Raw genomic sequence first — 22,034 nt, 5'->3', positions numbered from 1 at the left:
ATTTAGGGTGTTTCTGCCGCACAGACATCTGGGTTTGGCAGGGCAGCATGCTTACCAGTCTTCATGATTTGTGATGACCTTGGGAAGACTGTGTTTTCTTTTTTCTCTTTAGAAAGTGCAGAAGGCTTTCCGAGTTACGACACGGCTTCTGAGCAGCTCCACGAGGCCGGCTATGATGCTTATATTACAGGACTGTGTTTCATCTCCATGGCCAACTACCTAGGTACACGCTGTACCTGCCTCTGTCAACACACCATGGTCCGGAGGGGACTCTTCCCTGTCTACCCTTTCCCTGGGATCCACTCAACCAATAGAAAGTGGGAGGGTTTTGAGGGAGGAGGGGGAGGGGGCTGGGTGGGGGTTGGGGAGTGCACAGGAGGAACCATCAAATGCTTACCTGGGGTTGTGGTACTCGGTCCACATGAGCACTTATTTTACCCTTGCGGAACCGTACTGTTGATTTCAAGATATTTTTTTCCTTTTTTTTTTCAAGATATTTTTTTCAGGCTTTGTCTCCTTGACTGTTTGTGATACTCTGTTTCTTTTCTTCATTAGGTTCTTTTCTTAGTCCTCCAAAGAGTCATGTATCTGCCAGATCAAAACTCATCGAACCTTTTTTTAACAAGTAAGTAATCAGAGTCCCAGGGCCCCAGCCTCCTCTCTTGGTGGAAAAGCCCAGTATCTGGGATGTTGGTGAGGGGTGACTGGGAGCTCTTGGGCATTTTTAGATAAGATATTCCTCATCTCTGGTGACTCAGATGTTTTTTGAAAAATAGAAGTTGACCTTTTCAAAAAGAATGTATTCAATATATTGGCTAAAAAAAATTAGAAAACATTATGAAAGGTAGCACATCTCTTCCAAGACAAAGGACTGACGGCTTCAGAGTTTAAATGTCCCACGAGGGAGACTCTGTGTATGTGTCTGTGTACACAGTCAGACCTATCTAACCCCAACAGGCTTTACAAGTGAGATTATTCTTCATGCTTACATTATTACCTAACTAAATAACGTCCTTTCTGTGAAGATGTTGGTTACACAAATGACTTCTGAGATAACCTGTGGAGCAGTTTTGATGGTCATTGCATCCCAAACCCTCATCTGAATGGATCCGGTGAAGTTGCACCTTCACCGTCGGAGGAAGTCAGTGTGATTGTAGGGAAACGTCTGCTTTCAGAGCATTTCCAAAGAATCTCTAGATTGTCACTTCAAAGCGAGGCTGGCGCTTTCTTGGCACAGTTGAGACTAAAGTTGTGAATGTGATCATCAAGCTGGCCACAGCCTGGCTTTGTGCCAGGGCCCCAGGCCTTCGTCTCTACCCCGGCTCTCTCCGCAGGGCTGGTTCTGGGAGGCTTAGGTGAGCCAGACAGAAGTGGGCAGCCCACATCACTCACCATTTCTGAGAGAGCCATTTCAGGGTCGGCTTGGTGACGTCATTTCCTTATATTGTATGCGGCATTTTACATGTCTATTAGTGCTTTCCCAAGTAAGAATGCCGTCTCCTCCGGAGTTTATAAATTCTGGTATCACAGTGCTTGTTCATAGGTGCCATGCTGCAGAGTCAGAAGTTAATTCCAAACATCTGGATTCCTACAGGTTTGGAATTTTTGTAGTCTGAGTTAGTGAATTCTGTCATCCTGTGGCTTCTTCCTTTTTAAATCTTTGTTCTTTTCTGTGGAAGTTCAGAGGTAGATGTGTTTGATTTTTCAAAAACATCTTTCACTTCAAAAAAAGTCTTTCAAAGAGGATTGGGTAACAATGTAGTATATATTGAAAATTAAGTTGAATTTTTCTGCATGGAAAAGTAGTTCTGCCACCAGTTAAGTTCTTGCTATCTATCCAGTTCACAGTGGGATTTTCTAACCCCTTAACTCTAAATTGGGGGCAGTGTTTATCTTTGTAAATCTTAGGCCCGCTTATGGCATCAACCGTGGAACCTGTGAGTGACACTAAATACATTTGGATTGTGGCCTTTCTGGCATTTTTATGCATGTGATGTTAAGTTTGTCATTCAGCAGTATTTTGCAACTGGGGAGATGTTTACTTCCATTTAAATATTTAAAACAACAATCCTGCTTCTGCACTAAAATCAGCTCCTAATAAAGTCAGGTGATGGTTGCAAATGGGGGTAGATAGAGGATGTCTCTTGTTTATCAGTTATCTGTGTGGCCAAAATGAAGAGCAGTCAAAGTAGGCTTTGGTTTATAAGTTTAAGTGAAGTGAAAGTTGCTTAGTCATGTCTGACTCTTTGCAACCTCGTGGACTGTAAAGTCCATGGAATTCTCCAGACCAGAATACTGTAGTGGGTAGATGTTCCCTTCTCCAGGGGATCTTCCCAACCCAAGGATCGAACCCAGGTCTCCTGCATTGCAGGAGGATTCTTTACCAGCTGAGCCACAAGGGAAGCCCTTTAAAAGTTTAAATAAGACTTTATATATTTCTAGATCAATTATGGGCAAAGATATTACTCAGAAGAACTGGGCAGTAAACACATAACTTAACTTTAAAATGGGACTGGTGTCCATTCAGATTATTTTTTTGCTAAAACCTAGATGCATACCAAAAATAGTTGAGATTTAGGAATCTTCCTGTGATATTGCACTGAAAATTCTTGCCCAATTTGATTTTTTTCTCTATTTTTCCCTATCTGTGAAGGAAGAATTGTTTCTTTATCTTTGAAGGGAAAAAGATCCTAGCAGGATTTAAAGTGCAAAATAAGGACTATTTTTATTCTATATTGGACTAGCTTGGTTAAGTATAGCCACCCATTCTGAACCTGTTAAGAAAGTGGGAAAAGCAGTTGCTTTTGATGTTGTGAGTGGACGCATGTTCAGTTGCTCAGACGTGTCCAACTCTCTGTGACCCCTTCGACTGTAGCCCACCAGGCTTCTCTGGCCATAAGATTTCCCAGGCAAGAATACTAGAGTGGGATTCCATTTTCTCCTCCAGTGGTTCTTCCCGACCCAGGGATCAAACACGCATCTCCTGCATCAGCATGTACATTCTTTACCACTGCACCACCTAGGAAACCAATATTGACCTCATTCTTACTTAAAGGCAGGTTTCATTTATGATATTAAACCTTGATTTTGTTACTTTTCTTCAAAATTGCTCTTGTAAAAAGCTGTGCAACAATTGCTATCAGTGTTATCTCAAGCAGTTGATTTTAGAAGAATCTAAATCTTTCTGAGGGTTTATTTGTTTTTGTTGTTATTCAGTCACTAAGTCGTGTTGGACTGTTTGCAACCCCATGGAGCACAGCATGCCTCGCTTTCCTGTCGTTACCTCCCAGGGTTTACTCAGACTCATGTCCACTGAATCAGTGATGCCATCCAACCATCTCATCCTCTGTCACACTCTTCCTCCTGTCTTCAGTCTTTCCTAGCATCAGTCTTTTCCAATGAGTCGGCTCTTTGCATTAAGTGGCCAAAGTATTGGAGCTTCAGCTTTAGTTTCAGTCCTTCCAGTGAGTATTCAGGGTTGATTTCTTTAGGGATGACTGGTTTGATCTCCTTGCTATCCAAGGGACTCTCAAGAGTCTTCTCCAGCACTGCAGTTTGAAAGCATCAATTCTTTGGCGCTCAGCCTTCTTTTTGGCACCTGGCTTTTCTCAATGTAAGCTTAACCAAACACACATATCCCTAATAAGAATTTGGGTGGACATGAGATGACTTACACGTGTAAATAATATTTTGCTTTGCTCTCACAAGGTTTATGTTTAAAAAGTAGACCTTGAGTGGAGATAAACCCAGCCTATTTCTGCATTATTTTAAATTAGCATCTGACTGTGTTAGGTGTGCCTTTTGGGGAAGCTTTACCGAGTCAGCTGTTGAGAAGATCCCAAGACAGTTGGTGCTTGAGCAGATTGCAGAGATGGAGTGTAGTACAGGGCACTTTCTAAGCCCGATTTGTCCAGGGAAATGTCCCGGCAGGACTTTGCAGGGTACCATTTGTCTCTTTCCTTTCCTGGGCTCCTTGTGTGTTTCTCCCTTCTTTTTTGGACTCAGAATGAAAGTCCTAAGATTGCTGAACGATGGAAATCGGGATGAGACCACTGCTAATGACAGGCTGTGTGCAGCGTGCTCTTCCTCTATGTTGCAGGCTCTCTGCTCAGGAAATGGTTTACCTTCTTTTATGACCTTGGTCAGTTTTCATCAATGCATAGAAAACCAGACTTAGAGAAGATCCTTTGGTCAAATCCTTTTAGGCCCGGAAGGAGCTAAAAATACTTTCTGCTTATACTTTTTATTGCACGACAGAAAGCACATAATCAGACTTCAGTGTTATGTTTTATTAACAGCCATCTGTTTCTGCAAGACACCTTGAGCGCTCTTGTATTAATAGATAACCTTTTATGAAGGGTTTTGGGGAAAGGTTATTTTCGATTTTTCTCAGTTCTTAGAAGGAGGAAGGAAATGAACATGTATCTTATTTTGGCCAGTCTCTAAGTAGTGGGATTAAAAAGGAAGAGGTGCCTGCACTCTACTGTAAAGGACAGCTGCGTCATGCTTGGCACAAGTGTTCTGATTTTTTTTTAATTTTCTTTTAGAAGTCTCTTGAATTTGTTACAGTATTGCTTCTGTTGTTTATGTTCTGGCTTCTTGGTGATGAGGCATGTGGGATCTTAGCCCTGGACCAGGGATCGAACTCACACCGCCTGCTTCAAAAGGCAGATTCTTAACCACTGGACCACCAGGGAAGTCCCACAGCATTCTGAATTTCAACGGGAGTCTTCCTAGGATGACAGGGCCATGTGTTCCATCTAAGCTGAAGATAAGACAATTCATTTCCTCCTCTGTAAAAACAGGACTGGAACTACCCCCCTCCCATGTAAGTTATAGAAGTCACATGAGATGCTAAAGGACTTTGATAGTTCCTCAGACTTAGTAGGTGGCCAGGGTCTATTATTTTCCTTTCCTGAAGTACAAGAGAATTTGACATGCTGGGAAATTCAAAACAGTAGATATGGTAGCAGCATGTGTTTTTGTTTTAAGTTTCATGATAGAGAAGAAAATGGATTGAAGTGCTGATTTAAAACTGGAGCAAATGTGAGGCATCCACTTTCCCTGTACTCACCTTTTAGTGTTTGCTTAGGAAAAATCAGAGGACAATGAAGTCTGTCAGATTGGTACATAATAGAAGCAAGATTGCTTTGATTTGAAGCATTTTAGAAAGTTTTGTTATGCAGATGAATCCAGCAATTTATGGAAGGTTGTATAGCTACACAACACAATGATAAGTGGCGAGTAGGAGGAATGATTACGGCGCCTGAGATAAAGCACACTGATGTCTTCTCCCTTTTCCTCCATGGAGAGCAGTCATGTGCGGGCAGTAAGTTCTTTCTGCTAATATGCCTGTGCTTCACCTTTAATATCAGAGAGATTTTTTAAACTGAAGGGTTGTAGAAAAACAAAATACTTCAGATCCGTGCGAAACCTCCTTTCACTGGTGCTGGACGGAACCACGCTTATTGTCTCAGTTACCAGCAGCCACCCTTCACGTTGAACCATGTCGTTCACTGGTGACCCACGTGTCCGGAAGTGCAGATCCTGCTTGTCTTTCATGAGAGCAGTACTTGGCCCCTGCAGGGCGGCTCTCACCTTACCCTCTGCGGTCCTGCCGGCCTCTTCTCATACAGAGGAGTGAGAGGCGCTGGAGCAACAGGAGGGCGAGGCCGGTCTGCCCTGCGCGCGTGCTCAGGCACTCAGCCTGAGTGTCTGACTCTGTCACGCCGCTGACTGTAGCCCGCCAGGCTCCTCTGCCTGTGGGTTTTCAGGCAAGAATACCGGAGGAGGCTGCCAGTTCCTCCTGCAGTGGATCTTCCTGACTCAGAGGTCAAACCCGCGTCTCTTACATCTACATTGGCAGGTGGATTCTTTATTAATGTGCCATCTGGGAAGCCTCCCAGCAATTGCTGTTGGGTTTTAGCATCCTGGGTGAGGGAGCCAATATGTCTTCATTGAGATCCTGGTAATGTTGGGTATCAAGTCCATTGTGGTTCTTTTTTTTTTTAATAATTTAATTTGTCTATTTTTGGCAGTGCTGGGTCTTCGTTCCTGCTCTGGCTTTCTCTAGTTGGGGTGTGTGGGGGCTACTCTGGTTGCAGTGCTCGGGCTTCTCATTGCAGTGGCTTCTCTTGTTGCGGAGCATGGGCTTTAGAGCCGGAGGGCTTAGTAGTTGCGGCACGTGGGCTTAGATGCCCAACCAGGGATCACACCTGCTTTCCTCCTTTGGAAGGCGGATTCTTAACCACTGGACCACCAGGAAAGTCCTGTGACTTGTCTTTTGATACATGCAGCTTTACTAAGCAAGTGTAATATTCCACAGTAGTCTCTCTTCTGACAGAAAAGACAACTCTTAACGTAAATACCTGGCCATTTGCATGTACTGTGCCTATGACTGCAGTTTTCTTAGCCAGGAGCCGTCTTTTACTAAACCATCCTCTCCCCCCAGAAGCCTGGCTCTGTCCTACTTCCATCCTCGCCTCAGCCTCAGCATCCGTGTCTCCAGGATCTTCTTAGGCTTCCTTTACAGCGGTTTGGGCCCCGTTCTCTGTATGGAGCCTGGTACCCTTTCTTAGCATACCTTGCTTCCCTGGTTGTCTTCCCAGATGGACTGGAAACTCCGAGAGCAGAGACCTCATCTCTTGTTTGCCATTGTGTTTTCAGGGCTTCGAGTTGTAGTGTCTGATGTTAGAAGTGTATGAATAATGTTAGAAGTGTATGAATATGTTAGAAGCTGAATAAATGCCATTCAAGGTGTCATGACTTAGAAATGCCTTTTTGCACTTGCTGGGTGTATCTCGTGTCTCAGACCTTGTGCTGTGATTTCTGAAATGATGCAAATGTTTCACTGAAAGACACTGTAGAATTTGTTTTTTATCATGGTGATTTTACCGATGAGCGAGACCGAAGATATTTAATATGCTGCAAATCCTGTTAATGTTATCTTAAACAAATTACTTATTCATTTCAGCGGAAACACAGGGCCTCTTAGATCAATAACATAACATTGGAAAAATCATTAAATGCCTGTTTATATTGCAGCTTGTAATGGCTTCTTTGGCTCAGTTACAAACTATTTTTGATTTACATTTAAGGAGTTGCTTTTTAACTGACACCTGTCTTTTTTTTTTTTTTTAATTTCTTCATCGTGCTGAGTCTAATCAAGATTTCTTCAAAGCATTTTCATGACTATGACAGCTCTTTCTCAGGTCTATCAAAATGATTAAAACTCTTCTCCTGAGTGCCATTTAGTTTGATTCCTGTTGCTTTTTGTTTCTTTGTTTTTTCACATTCTTCCCCTCTGTCTGGGAAGACAGCCTGTGGCCAGTGTGGGACTTGATGCCATGGAGGAGATCACTGAGCCTCATTGTTTGAGAATTTTTCTCAGAGTCATTGAATAAGAAATCACCTGTAATGGTCACATCTGAATAACTCAGACATATTTAGGATTTTTATATACCTAATGCAGTCTTCGGAGAAGGCAATGGCAACCCACTCCATTGTTCTTGCCTGGAGAATCCCAGGGACGGGGGAGCCTGGTGGGCTGCTGTCTTTGGGGTTGCACAGAGTTGGACACGATTGAAGTGACTTAGCAGCAGCAGCAATGCAGTCTTATTAAATGGGGGAAAGAGCTCAACAATATTTCAAATGTACTGGCACTTCCTAGTCTTACTCTCAATATTTAGACATTGTCTTATGTGTCCTTAGGCTCCTCTGTCCATGGAATTCTCCAGGCAAGAATACTGGAGTGAGTAGCCATTCCCTTCTCCAAGGGGATCTTCCTGACCCAGGGATCGAACCCAGGTCTCCTGCAGTGCAGGCAGATTCTTTACAGTGTGAGCTACCAGGGAAACCCCTTAAATACATTATAAGGCATTATCTCTCTGCCTGTAATTCTTATAGAAATAGCTTGAGGAAAATTAGCTTTTCATTTGTTTTGAAAGTCACAGTTTGGAACACACCATGAATACTACAGAGAAATTTTAAAAAGCAAAAATTGATGAAGGCACTGTAGAAGAGGTAAAAAAAACCTAGTGGTTATTCTGTAAAGCTAGCCCCCATTCAGGGAGTTACAGAAATTCCTGATATGCTGCCTTAGGAGCTTGTTCATGATGAGTTTACGGGGATGGGTAGATACCTGGCTTTACAGCTTCACTTCAGTCCCTAGTATGGGTGTGTTTATGTTAAATCATCCTTTTAAAAGCCCAGCTTGTGATTGTGCTGAACAGATAAACATCAGAGTTGTGATGTGGTTTTTGAGGTGATTATTCAGTACTGGATTTCCAAAGAGTCTTGCTTATAACTTTAAACTTCACCTGTGCTTTTTGTTAGCCTTTTAAAGTTTACCGAATCTGAAGAGGTACTCATTTGTGGGATTGATTTGTGTTCTCGTTTTTCCTCAGTCACTCTAGGTTCCTGACTTTGTTGCTTTTTTCAAAGAACCAGCTTTTGGCTGACTTCATTTTTCTGTCTTGTTTGCTGATGTCTATTTTTTTGGATTCTGCTTTGCTGTTTTCTTTCTTTTTTAAGTTGCTTTGGATTTACTTTGCTCTTCTTTACCAGTTTCTTTTTTTTTTTCTTTTTTCTATTCTTTTTTTTATTAACAAGCAAAATAATAATTAAAAAACAACAACACAACAACAAAAACCTTAAAGTTGGAACTGCAATAAGTCAAACTGCTGCTGGAGTTCACAGATGTACCTGGGGTACATGCACCCTCATTGCAAGGCAGGACCTAGGCACATAACTGTGCATTTAGGTATGTAGGTGACCAGGAAGAGTCAAAGAGGTGGAAAACACCGGAGAACAGAAAGCATTAAAAGCTTTTCATCAAGCAATTCCACAGCGCTCTGCTCTTTGCCTCTGCTTTGCCTCTGTATCCTCTGTGGTTCCTGTTCCAGCTGAACTTGTGACAATCCCAAATTGTTCCTTCCTCTTTTTCAGCTTTTCGTCATCCTCTGACTTTCTGGAGATTGAAGAGACACTCAAACCAAACCTTTGAGCTCTTTGTTTTAGCTTATCCAGGTTAACCATAGGCCTGGTGTCACACGACAGACCTTTTGATGGAACTGGAGAAATCCCAAATCTAGTTGCCCGGGCAGCTTTCTTACTCTCCAAACTCACAGGTACATTGAATCATTCAGCTCTCCTCTGCATCCTCTCAGTCTGTGGTATTTCAGATGTAATTTTTACCACTTTTTTCTCTGCTGCCACATCAACCGTTTTTTCAGGAGGTTCTTCCTCTTTGACAGGCAGTTCTAAGGTCTTTGGTTCTTCTTCCTCTGTTTCATCTCCCAGTACCTCTTCTTCATTTGCCTCCTCTTCAGCATGCTCTTCAAGATATGCCTGGAGCCTGTTGATGAGATCTTGTTTTATTCCCTTGGTCTCCAAACCACGAGCAAGACACTCCTGCTTTAGTTCAGCAAGCTTCAGCTTATGAAGCTCCACCGTCTCAGTCGCCATCTTGTTACCCCTTACCAGTTTCTTGAAGTAGAAAGTTATGTGCTTCCCCCCCGCCCCGCCGTCTTCTAAAATATTTTTGAGCCTGGCTTCCAATAGCTTAGCAGTCCAGCCAGTGATCAGTCAGGTGTGCTTGAGCACCTTGAGCCGTTAAGGCTTTCCACTTTTGCCGACAAGGTTTGGGAATGTTCAGCATCCCACTTTCAAGCAGTTCATAAGTCTGCCCCAGTTTTCACTTTTGGGTGGACCTTCTTTCTCCAGTGTAAGTGCACAAGGCCTCACGCCCAGCCAGCAGTGTGTATGTAGCTAAGACCCTCTCCCAGTCATTGATTTTGACCTCTTTTTGTTTCTGATACAAGTATTTAAAGCTGTAAGTTATCCTCGAAGCACTGTTTCAGGTCCATTCCATCAACTGTACTTTGTGTTTGCATTATTGTTAAGTTAGACACGTTTTCTAAAGGCTCCTTTAACCAGGGATTATTGGGAAGGGTGTTGTTTAATTTTCAAGTACTTCGAATTTTCCTAGATTTCTTGTCGTTACTACTTTATAATTTAATTGTGTTGTTATTAGAAATTTTAGTATGATTTCAATCCTTTTAAACGCAGTGAGATTTGCTTTATAGCCTCATATAAGATATGACCTGTCTTGCTGAACATACTGTGTACACTTGTATGTAAATGCTATTTCAAATACTAAAAGATGATGCTGTTAAAGTGCTGCACTGAATATGCCAGCAAATTTGGAAAACTCAGTAGTGGTCACAGGACTGGAAAAGGTTCAGTTTTCATTCCAGTCCCAAAGAAGGTCAATGCCAAAGAATGTTCAAACTTCATACAGTTGTGCTCATTTCACATGCGCACAAAGTTATGCCAAAAATCCTTCAAGCTAACCTTCAGCAGTATGTGAACAGAGAACTTTGAGATGTGTAAACTGGATTTAGAAAAGACAGAGGAACAGAGATCAAATTGCCAACATTTGTTGGGTGATAGAAAAAGCAAGGAAGTTCCAGAAAAAATTCTGCTGCTTCGTTGACTAAGCTAAAGCTTTTGACTGTGTGAGTCACAACAAACTGTGGAAAGTTCTTGAAGACCTGGTAGTACTAGACCACCTTACCTGTCTCCTGAGGAACCTGTATGTGGGTCAAGAAACAGCAGTTAAAACCAAACACGAAACAACTGTCTGGTTCAAAATTGGAAAAAGAGTACAACAAGGCTGTATATTGTCACCGTGCTTATTTAATTTATATGCAGAGTACATCATGCTGGGCTGGATGAGTCACAAGCTGGAATCAAGATTGCTTGGAGAAATAGCCACTTCAGATATGCAGATGATATCCCACTCTAATGGCAGAAAGTGAAGAGGAACTAAAGAGCCTCTTGATAAAAAAAATTGCAAATCAATGTGTACTCTAAAAAAATGGAAACAACTAAGGAATATTGGATACATATTGGGTTTTAGGTGGCTTTAAGGAATTACAATTAATTTATATCTTATAATAATGGCATGATTATTGCCTCAAAAAAAAAAAAAACCTTTATATGTTAAATACATAGTGAAGTATTTATGGGTGAAATTATTTACTTTAAAAGAATATAGTTTTAACAAAGATTAGATGAAACTAGAATGGCAAGATGTTTATAAATTTGATGAGTTGTATTCTTTTCTTGACTTTTGTATATATTTGATGTTTCCATAATAAAAAGTTAAAAATAAAATCAATGAGAGAGACATTAGGAAGGAATAGTCTTCACCCTCTTAGGTTGGCTTCCCTGGGAAATTGGCTTAGAGATTTGCATGCAGGGCTCTTGAGAGTAAACCCCGTGGGAGATTACAGGAAGTTGAACTGGGCCCAAGGAGATGCTGGAATGCACTGTAGTGACAAGGAAGGTTTCAGTAACTCCCAACTAGAATGGCTCCTCAGGTCACCTGATCTCAGGGAACCATGACTTTATACACCTCTCACTACCCTCCCCTTCACATATACATACACATATTGATCTGTGTTTGAATTGTGAGCTGTCTCCAGAGAACAGGTATAACCTTGGAAAAGATTTTCTTTGTATCACCTCACACTGGTCAGAATGGCTATCATCAAAAAGTCTACAAACCATAAGTGCTGGAGATGGTGTGGAGGAAAGGGAACCTTCCTGCCCTATTGGTGGGAATATAAATTGGTACAGCTGCTATGAAGAACAGTGAGAAAAAAAAAAAAAGTTATGTCTGACTCTTTGCGACCCCATGGACTGTAGCCCTCCAAGCCTGGAAGGCTCCCCCGTCCCTGGGATTCTCCAGGCAAGAACACTGGAGTGGGTTGCCATTTCCTTCTCCAATACATGAAAGTGAAAAGTGAAAGTGAAGTCACTCAGTCATGTCCGACTCTTAGCGACCGTATGGACCGCAGCCCACCAGGCTCCTCCATCCATGGGGTTTTCCAGGCAAGAACACTGGGGATATTTAGGGGTGTGCTAAATATCTCTGAGCCAATAGTAACTTCTAAGGAGATCATAACATTATGCTGTAGTGAGAAAATTAGTGTTGGAAATTATAAGTTTATGAAAAAGGGTTATGTTTTATATACTTTGTTAAAGAAGACAAAATGTATTGGGAAAACCACCAAAACTATTAAGAATTTAACCTAATATTTAAAAAGATAAGAGCAAATGTATGTAAAGTTCACCTGTTTGGACTACCTCATTCACTATTTTGCTGCATAATTCAGAGATCAATCCATATACTTTATTTGGGAAGTATTTGTCATGCACTTATTATGGGCTTTCCTCATAGCTCAGTTGGTTAAGAATCCGCCTGCAATGCAGGAGACCCCAGTTCGATTCCTGGGTCAGAAAGATATGCTGCAAAAGGGATCGGCTACCCACTGCAGTTTTCTTGGGCTTCCCTTATGACTCAGCTGGTAAAGGATCTGGCTGCAGTGCGGGAGACCTGGGTTCAATCCCTGGATTGGGAAGATCCCCTGGAGAAGGGAAAAGGCTACCCACTCCAATACTCTGGCCTGGAGAATTCCAGGGACTGTATAGTCCCTGGGGTCACAAAGAGTCAGACACGACTGAGTGGCTTTCTCTTCTCTTCACGATCATGCACAGGCGGTGATGTGGGGATCTCCCCTCTCACAGGGTGCCCGCTTCTTGGGCCTCGGTTTCATGTGTGTCTTTATCCGTCTGCAACCCAACCTCTTGCTTGAGTTCCAACCATTGTTTGTTAAACGGTACTGTTTAGCAATGTCCTTCTGTCTTGTGAAAACTTGAGACCTAATGTCACTTGAACACATTTGTGCAGAAAGAGGTAGAGAATAATAGTGGTACATATGGAGACAATACCTTGGGCCGGTGGGCCAGTAAAGCTCAGTGTCCCCTCAGGTGCAGAGCTTGGGGACTGGTCCAGGAGTGTCTTTAGGGGATAGTTTTTTTTTTTCTTGTTGAACTGCATAAATTTTATTCTTCCTTATTAAGTGTAGGAATTAACCCATCAGTTCTGGACGAGGAGGCAGGCTTCCTAGCCTTGGTACCGTGCCCTGCCTGTTAGAAGTTGGACTGAGGCCTGCAAATGCCATCTTTTACCTGTTCAGAAAGGCTGTTTTAAAATAAAGAACTTGCTCTGCTATCTCTATTTATGAACTCTTTGGATGGGAAAAAGGACTTCCCCAGATTTAAAATCTGTAATAAAGGCATCAAGAAAAGGCTTCTCTTCGTCTCTCTAAAGTGCTACTACTCAGAGTCACTCCCGGACTTGGTTAAAGGGGATACCACCGTCTGCCTCTCAAGCCTGGAGCTTTAAAGAAATCTCAGTGCCTGACGCCTTTCTCTCTGCAGCCTGTTGATCACAACATTATGTTTTCCTCAGAACCATCTTCTCTGTGCCCTTAGTTCAGGCCAACAGCTGGAATATGTAACAGTTCTACATGCTCTCCCTTGGTTTATTGAGGCTTTCTACAGCACTGACTTAACTATTCCCTTAAAAAGGGTAGCGACGGTGTCATGCTTCCCACAGGGACCTCCGCTGACTCCCCGGTCGTCCGGGTTCTGCGCCCCTCCGCGGCCTTAGCTCTCTGCCTTCTCCCCACCCGCCGCACCTTGGTCTCCGCAGTGGGCTGTGTCCCCCCACATCGGTGAATTTGCAGGCTCTGCTCTCATTGCCTGGCTGCTCTTCGAGTACCGAAGCCCAGGGAAGGAGAGGCCACTGTCTCTCGAGTTAACAGCTTATTCTAGTGTAGATGTAGTAAGCTCAAAATTTCTATTCTTCTATTCCAGGAAAGTTTTCTACACAGTTAGGACATATAGATCATATTTTCACAGGGGACTGTTACTGTGAAGATCAAATAAGATCTTAACTGTAAAGTTATTGATAAACATTTTCCAAGGCATAGAGACAGTATAACAAAGTGGTTAAGAGCTTGAACTCTGGAGGCACATGGCTTGGTCTTCAATCCCTGCCCTGGCACAGAGTAAGGAGCTGTGTGGCTGTAACCTCCCTGTCAGCCCTGCTTCTTCATCCCTAAAGTGGGGGTGATTCAGTAATTGTCTCATAGGGTTGCTGCAGGAGTAACCAAGTCAGCATATCTGAAACTTGAAGGGTAACGCCTAGTATGGAGTCATGTGCTATACACTTTAGCTGTGGTCATTTCTATTATCTTGGTTGCAGCTGTGTTTGTAATTCCTACAGTCTGTTTATGGGATTCTGAATTAAACTGTTCTTTTTGCAAGCATAGAGACATATACATATACACTTTTTTAAAGTTCCTGTAACTTGTCAGGGTATCAAGCCCTATTTTTAACATGTCTTCAGCATTATAAATATAAGAGGAAAAGTTGTCTTACCTACCTTATCTTGTTTTGCTTCCTAATTATAATGCATAGAGAAAATAATACTGCTTTGTATTAACAGGTGAGTTGTTTGGAACAAGTTGCTTAGTGAGGGTGAAAATTTAAAATGGTGAGGATTCAGGTCAGGTATAATGCACTGGTTTATGCTCAATAAGTTTCAGATCAATGAATTTTTACATGTTGGATTTCTCTGTTTTATGGAAGAATGCCTGTGCTCTAAATGTTTAGCCTTTCAGTTCGGCTTCATTGGTACATTCTGAAGGCGTAAAGAATGGACTGTTGGTTAGTTTATTTACTGTAGTGAAGGCATACAAATTCAAGCTAAATCTGGCTAATTTCTTCTACAGGCTGGAAGATAAAATCTTTTTTACCTCCCGCAGTTAGGTCAGTAGTGCGTGACCAGACTCCTCTTCTGAGGTCACCTGACTTAATTGTGGTTGTGAAGCAGCCATACAGTGTGTCTCCATGTTCGCATTTCTGTCCCTTTATGTTTCTGGCGTAGAGTAATTAAATAATTACTGTTGCTGGTCATGCCATTTTTCCCAGTGAAAAAGTCTGCAACAAATACACGAGAGTTGAAATCACTCTAGATTAAGAATGTTTATTGACAGACAAGACAGTACCTATTCCCAAGGCTTTATTTTAGTCTATGACTTAAAAGAGAGATCCTGAAAAATGTTCCTATAAGCATGTTAACTCCACGTGAGCCCAGTGGTTACTCTCTTATTTTTTAGATTGTTTTGCCCTGAAGACAGGCATCCCTCGGGCGGAAATTGTGAAATAGAAATGTACATAGGGGGACTGGAGCTGCAGATCTGTGTGAATAAATATAGTATCTGTGGGGAATGTCAAGCTACCTACTCTTTTTTACATTTTATTTTTTATTTTTTGATAGATGATGTTTATCACTCTTTTCGTAGCTCTCTGCCGCAGACATCATCGCACCGGTATTATGAGACTGCTGTAGCTTTCCAGTCATTGCTATTCCAGAGTGAGTTTCTGAAGCAGCAGGAGTGAGATGATTTTGCAAATTGCAATATAATACTATATATGATCTTGTCTCAACCTGTAACACACGTATCCTCACAGAAATAACATTTAATTGTGGTAATATCCTTCCTGATATCAGACACAGTATGGCGCCTGTTAAGATTGTATTGTTTGTATAAGATGGAGTAAAAAGTGGTTTAAAGTTGAAGGAATAAAATCACATACCTTGATAAACCCCTTAGATGCTATTTAGGCTGTGGAGAGCTTTTGATTTTGTTTCCTTTCTGTACTCCCCAAATAAAAACGCCAGCAATAATCTGACAGGCGAACGCTGTCAAACGCTGTAACCCCATCTAGTCCCCTCCCTGCACGTTTTAATCCCTGGTGGACTCTTCTCAGCTACACGGGCTGTGAGGTTAGGGAGTTCTGCGTGTGACCCTTTCCCCAAAGTCTCCCAGCGACAGATGCAGTGACCTTATCACGCAGACAGCTCTATACAGTTTGACAGTCCAGCCATCTGGTTTATATTGATCATAAGTGATTTAAAGAAACCAGCTCTCTGAAAGTTGGTCATTTAAAACCCCAAGGCTAAATTGGCCTACATGTTAATTTGAAGTTTTAAGCCATTATTCTTGAAACTTGCTTCGGACTGTTATGTAAGAAATTAAGGCCTCGTTTCTTGTCTGTGTGAGCTTTAGGGGTGAAAAAAACTCATGGCCTACCTTGGAAGATGTCAGGTTTTATGAAGAATGGTTTATACTCTACAGACTATATATGAGTATGTGCTCATAGTTTGAGTTTATGTCTCTTTTTAGATCTTGCAAGAGCTGCAAGTGTAGGTGGATTTATTTACCAGCTTTCTCAATTTGAGCTCATACTTAACCTCTCTGAGTCTCGAGTCTGTAAAATGGGGTGACAGCGGTAGCCATTTCATCGCATTGTTGGGAGAATTGAGTGAGATTAACCTGCTGCGTAGCACGTAGTAGAAAGACTGCCTTCCCTCCTGATTGCTGATGCTAATTACCCGCTGCTCTTAACAGCCAGCACTTTCCCGTTCTTGAACCCGTTTCCTCTGTGGGCGTCTAGAGCCCTCCTCTCACCTTTCCTCCCAGGATCACTGACACAGTGCCTCAGCCTTTCACCTGTTTATCTATCTGCCTATAAATATTGGAATTTCTCCTGTGAGCGTTATCTTTTGTTTCCCTCACACTCTCCATGGATAATCTGATCACAGCCAGGACTTCAGCTACGGCTTGTTTGTATGCTAAGTGGCTTCCATGTGTTTATCTCCAGCCCAGGTCTCTTTTGGGATCCTCTGAAAGGCATTTCCTATCCTGCTTACAGGGCAGATCAGGCTTTTTGTGGCCGTAAGGGCAGGTAAAGATCAATGGGAATGGATACCATTGATCTGAGCCAGCTCTTATTGGTTAATTAAAAATAGGTGGAAATCCAAAGTTTAATTAAAATGTAGGGGTTTTATATTTTGTTTTTTAAAGTCTGATGTTGCATGTCACACCATAAAACAAGTAAATTTTAGTCAAGTGTTCAATTTCTACAGTTCCTGGTTATGATGATGCCTCTACAATTTGTTTTGGAAAACCTGGTTTTCTGAATTGCTGAAATTGTGCCAGTGCAGCGGTAAGTTGTTCAAGATGGACGTCTTTTCAGATTTATCATAGCCTTGATTCAGTCAACAGGTAATAGTCACACACGGCCTCAGCTTGTGTAGATGCCGTGTCGAGGCTGCCTGCTCTCTTACAGTTTGTTTTTTCATAGGTTGTCACTCAGTAATTCTCTGCCACGGGCAGCATTGTGCCTTTACTGTGAAAGTGCTATAGTTTTCAGTCGTTGTAACTTTTTAGTCATTTTAGTAAAGCACTAACTTTGTTAAAATGGGGTTTATTAACCAGTTTTTCTTAATGTCTTAGTTTTTTTTTTTTTAACTTGTGGGACATATACTATATGGGGAAGAATGTATATAATGTGTATTATGTTTTAAAGAGTAATAGTAAAATGAACACTTAAGTAATCAACTTCCAGGTTAAGCAAACAACATTATCAGTGTCCAGAAGCTCCCAGTGGAGTCGTTCCCCGTGTCTCCCTTTTCCCTCTCCCCCAGGAGACGTTTGGTTTGAAAAGCTGAGTTACTTTTCTGCATCTGGGTGTGTAAGGGAAGGGCAGTGTTGCCACTGTGGCCTCCATAACTAGAGAGACCAAACTGAGTCTCTGGATCATAGCTGGGCTTCATTTTTCCTGGAGGGTTACAGAGCTTCTTCTGGGGAAGTTAGTGCTCAAGGTCATGAGTGAGTTCTGGGAAACAAAAGGTTTACCATAATCAGAAAACCTGGCAGGGCTGTTGTGTGAGTCAGATGCCTGGCAGAAAAACGCTAACAAGAACATCTCTGTTCTTCTGTTTCTGAATTCTGTGGTTCTGGCCACCACAGCTCTCCAGCATAGAGGGAAGTAGCAATCAGGGTGAGAAGAAAGTCTTCAGTGGGTAAAGGCTTCAAGGTGGGATTGGGCATAGGTGGGGAATTGAGTAGGAGCTTCATTCACATGTGGTTAGAATGAGCCAAAGCACAGAGTCTGGGTCAGGCTCACCTGAGCATTTTATATTCAGGTTGAAAAGGTGGTTAAAAAAAGGCAAGGGAGGGAATGGGGTTGGTGGTGATAGCACTCAGCCTGTGTATCTCATTAGTCACATTGATGAAATTGGATTAGTCCTCTCTGTCTCACACTCCTGATTCTAGGATCATTCTTCACTGTTTTCATGATTCCATTTGCTGCTTCTCTGCGCTGGACCTCCTGCTTCCTGAACCTCACATTTTCCTCATTTTAGATTACTTTCTTGTTTTGGTGGAACACAGCCTCCAGTATTTTTTGAGATAAAGCCGCATGGGAGATGACTTTTTTGAGATATCATTATTCTATCCTCACTCTTAGATTGAGGGACTGAGGATTCTTGATTGGAAGTAATGTTTGTCAGTGACATGAAAGGGTTGCTCCACTATATTCTCACTTCCAGCGTTGCTGTTGAGAAGTTACAAGCCATTTGGTTTCTTAATTGTTTTGATGTGTTCTCGCGGTTTTTCTTAGGCTATTTGTAAGAACTACTGTTTAAAATAATATTCCTCCCCTTAGGCTGTGCCGGATCTTCATGGCTATGCAGCCCTTTCTCTCCTTTCTGTGTGTGAGTTTCTCACTGTAGTGGCTTCTCTTGTGGAGCACGGGCTCTGGGGCTTGTGGGCGTCAGTAGCTGCAGTTCGTGGACACGGTAGTTGTGTTTCTCGGGCTCTAGAGCACAGGCCTAAGAGCTGTGGCACACTGGCTTAGTTGCGCTGCGGCATGTGGAATCTTCCGGGACCAGGGATCGAACCCAGAATCTGGCAGGCAGGTTCTTTACCACTGAGTCCCCAGTGATGCCCCGTAAGAACTACTCATTTCCCCAATGTTTTGAAATTTCACCTCGATATGCCCAGGCATAACCAGTTTTCTTCCATCTATCTGAGTGCTCGGTGGGTCCTTTAAACCCAGATACTGGTTTCCTTCAGTTCTGAGAAGTTTCCTTGAATAATTTTGTTAATTATTTTCTCTCCATTCTTTTTTTTTTTTCTGTTCTTTCTTTCTGGGATTCCTGTTATTCAGATGCTGTGCCTCCTGGACTGGCCCTCTATTTCTTATCTTTTCTTTAATTTTACATTTCTTTGTCTTTTTGCTCTACTTTCTGGGAGATTTCTTCAAATTCATTCTCCAACTCTTCCTTTATTCCTGTTACCATGCTGTTAAGTTTTAAGTGTGTGTGTGTGTGTTTTGGTTCTTTTTATAGCATCCTGTTCTTATTGGTTAGATGCAATATTTTTTCCATATCTCTGAGAATTTTAATGATAGATTTTTTGAGTTTTCTTCTTTCTGCATAGTCTTTACATTCTTTTTTTTTTTTAATTTTTTATTAGTTGGAGGCTAATTACTTCACAACATTTCAGTGGGTTTTGTCATACATTGATATGAATCAGCCATAGATTTACACGTATTCCCCATCCCAATCCCCCCTCCCACCTCCCTCTCCACCCGCTGGTTGGCCACATCTATTAGGGGACAACTTCTCCTTAGAACCAGAAAAATAACTTTATATTTTTTGCTTTTCAAGCAAGCTCAGTATAAGTAGACACTTATCTTTTTGTTTTCACCTTCAAATTCAGGTGATAACTGGATTTAACTGATGACAAAAAGACATAGGAAAAATGGCAAAACAAAGGAAGATGGGGATAGAAATCAGTGACAATTATTTAATGTATCATAAGATAGATATAAGTTTAGTTAATAAAAAAAAGCTTGCTTTTCATTAAAAGGGAGTGATCTGCTGGTTTAACTCTAAGTTGAACTATATACATTTGCAATATTCACCCATTTTTGACCTACAAAAATGGGGATTTCATGTGGCTCATTGTAATAAGTAAAATTGTGATTTTGCCTAGATAGGTTGTGAGTATCTTTCAAGTCCTGGAGGGCCCACAGGACTTGAAACCTGGCTCCTATATCGAATCCAATAAGACTCCACAGAATTGGGCTCTTTCTTTGCCTTTACTGCAGTGATAGAGTTCACGTGAAGGTGACAATTATAGGTTAACAGCTTGGCCTTGATTGATCTCCCTGAGTATTCAAATGGCAGCAGGAGAATCACAACCATAACCCAAAGATGCACAACTCAAACAGCTGTGCTTTCAGGAATTACTGTGAAAATGGAGATGGTATCTCATGGGGACATATGTTGAAGCTGAAGTCAACCGTAAGTATTATTTTATTCAAACCCTTCATTTTACAAATGAGAAAACAGAAATTTGGATACATTAGGAGCATCATCAGCACCAGATCCTCATATGGTGACTGATCAGACCAGTTTTCTTGTATTGCACTCAGTTCCTCAACTCCACACCCTCCTGCCTATTTTCTAGTCCATTTCCTGCCTTACTTCAACTCACAGACTTTATCTCCATCCAATAGATGGAATGGGGGGAAGGAGGGAAAAAAGGGAAAGTGGAGCCAATCTTTTCTCACTCTATAATGAAGAGTTTCCGTGTCTAGATGGTAAACTGAACACTTGTCACTACCTTTCCCACCAAACCCAAGTCTCCCAGAAATGTTAGAAAACATGTTTAGAATGAATTTGTACAAAGCCTTGCTCCAAAACCGGAAAAGAACTCTCACTGGATCATAAACTGTGAGGAATCCCTGGAAGTTAGCAATTAGTTAAAATCAGATCAAGGAGTAAAACCAAAGCCTAATATGTACATGGGAAAATTCATTTACAGTCTGCCACATTCCAAATTTCATCTCCTTTTCTCCACCCCCAGCTAAATCTGCATCCCAGACCCTCCCTCCCTGAAACCTTTGTCTTAGAACTCTTTTCACTAGCCTGCACTGCATCAGGTTTTTCTCAATCTTTTCTCATTATCATTCTCCTAAAGCAGCTTTTGAAGGCATTTTCTCCCTAATCATTCCACCATAAAACTTTAATACCACAAATATACTGTGTATCTATTTATGTACTCTATGTACATCTGTGCTTTACAAATCAAAAGACTAACAACTTCTTGCCCCCTCAGGGCAGTTTTTCCTGCCTTGGGAGTGATATTGCCCCCTTTGAGAATGTACATTTACACCCCAAGGATCAAGTAGCTTCTTCTAAGAAGGGGTGGGGGGTGTCTCCCTGTCTCCTCACAAGTCATACAAGGGGAATGACCAATATTTCTACTTCACCCAATCTTCATCCAATACTTCAGCCAATCTCTGGGTGAACAAATCATGTGAACAGAATCTTTTTCTGTAAGTGGGTTAGGGAAAAGATTCAACAGGAGGAGAAACCAAGAGCCAAAACATGGTTTAGATACTTTGTCCTTGTTTTATTTTTCCTCCTAGTGTTCCCAGGGCATGCTTTGCAGAAATGACAACCTCTAAGAGATAGTCTATAGAATGGAGATGTCAGCACAGAAGAAATGCACTGTGGTAGGCAGACTCTGAGATGGTTCTCTTGGTGTTTGTGCCTTTGAGTAACCCCTTTTCCTTGAGTGTGGGTCAGACTTGCTGACTCACTTCTAATACACAGAATCTGGCAGAAGTGAGGCAGTTCCTTCCAAAACTAGATTATAAAAAGACTGGCTTCCATCTTGGATTCATTTTCCTTTTTTTTTTTTTTTGGCAAAGAAAATTTTTTGCTGAATTTTTACTCCAAAACTTAACTAATAATGAAATGTTCATATTGGGCAATTGTGCAATACAGACATGAGTTCTTCATAACAAATGCAATTAGAATTTAAGTATGATAGAAATCTATATATCAAATTAAGATTTTCTGAAGTCTAATAGAAACATGTGAAAAAGAACTACTCAAACATAGTAAATATAGAGCTTAATAAGATAAAAACTGTGTAAACTCTTAGGGCAAGAACTAGAACACTGTCAGCATTACAGAAGTTCCAACAAATACATGTAATTATTACGGACATTATTAAATGTCTTGAAGAAAGAAAGTGAAGTATTGCAATTTCAAATGAGAGAAGCATCTGTGTTAGTGGGTAAAGGTAGGTACATATCACCTACTGTGAGGAGTGATGAACAAGGCAGGATGAGGAGCAGATAACACGTTTGAGAAGGTGATATGTAGAGTGTCAAACAGATTTTCTAAAGTTGGACACTGATAGAAAAAAAGAGTACTATCTTCATTGAATTAGGAAAGCAGAGGGAGA

The 22,034-nt window shown here is 41.6% G+C and overlaps 3 protein-coding genes across 3 annotated transcripts in view; 1 reads left to right on the top strand and 2 right to left on the bottom strand.

The window, feature by feature from the left end:
- The window catches only part of LOC122432858 (poly(A)-specific ribonuclease PARN-like), an 853,726-nt gene that overhangs the window by 675,270 nt on the left and 156,422 nt on the right, over positions 1-22,034 (bottom strand).
- LOC122432870 (cyclin-Y-like protein 1) overlaps positions 1-22,034 on the top strand; it is a 127,782-nt gene that overhangs the window by 15,289 nt on the left and 90,459 nt on the right. The gene's annotated exons all lie outside the window — the stretch shown is intronic.
- On the bottom strand, positions 8,570-10,250 carry LOC122432871 (SAP domain-containing ribonucleoprotein-like). The gene has a single exon (XM_043455144.1). It carries the CDS (start codon positions 9,463-9,465, stop codon positions 9,139-9,141), a length of 327 nt encoding a protein of 108 aa, XP_043311079.1. The 5' UTR covers positions 9,466-10,250; the 3' UTR covers positions 8,570-9,138.

The sequence above is a fragment of the Cervus canadensis genome, chromosome 32 (genome assembly GCF_019320065.1).
Source record: "Cervus canadensis isolate Bull #8, Minnesota chromosome 32, ASM1932006v1, whole genome shotgun sequence".
Lineage (NCBI taxonomy): Eukaryota > Metazoa > Chordata > Mammalia > Artiodactyla > Cervidae > Cervus > Cervus canadensis.
This window is presented reverse-complemented; position numbering and strand designations above follow the sequence as displayed.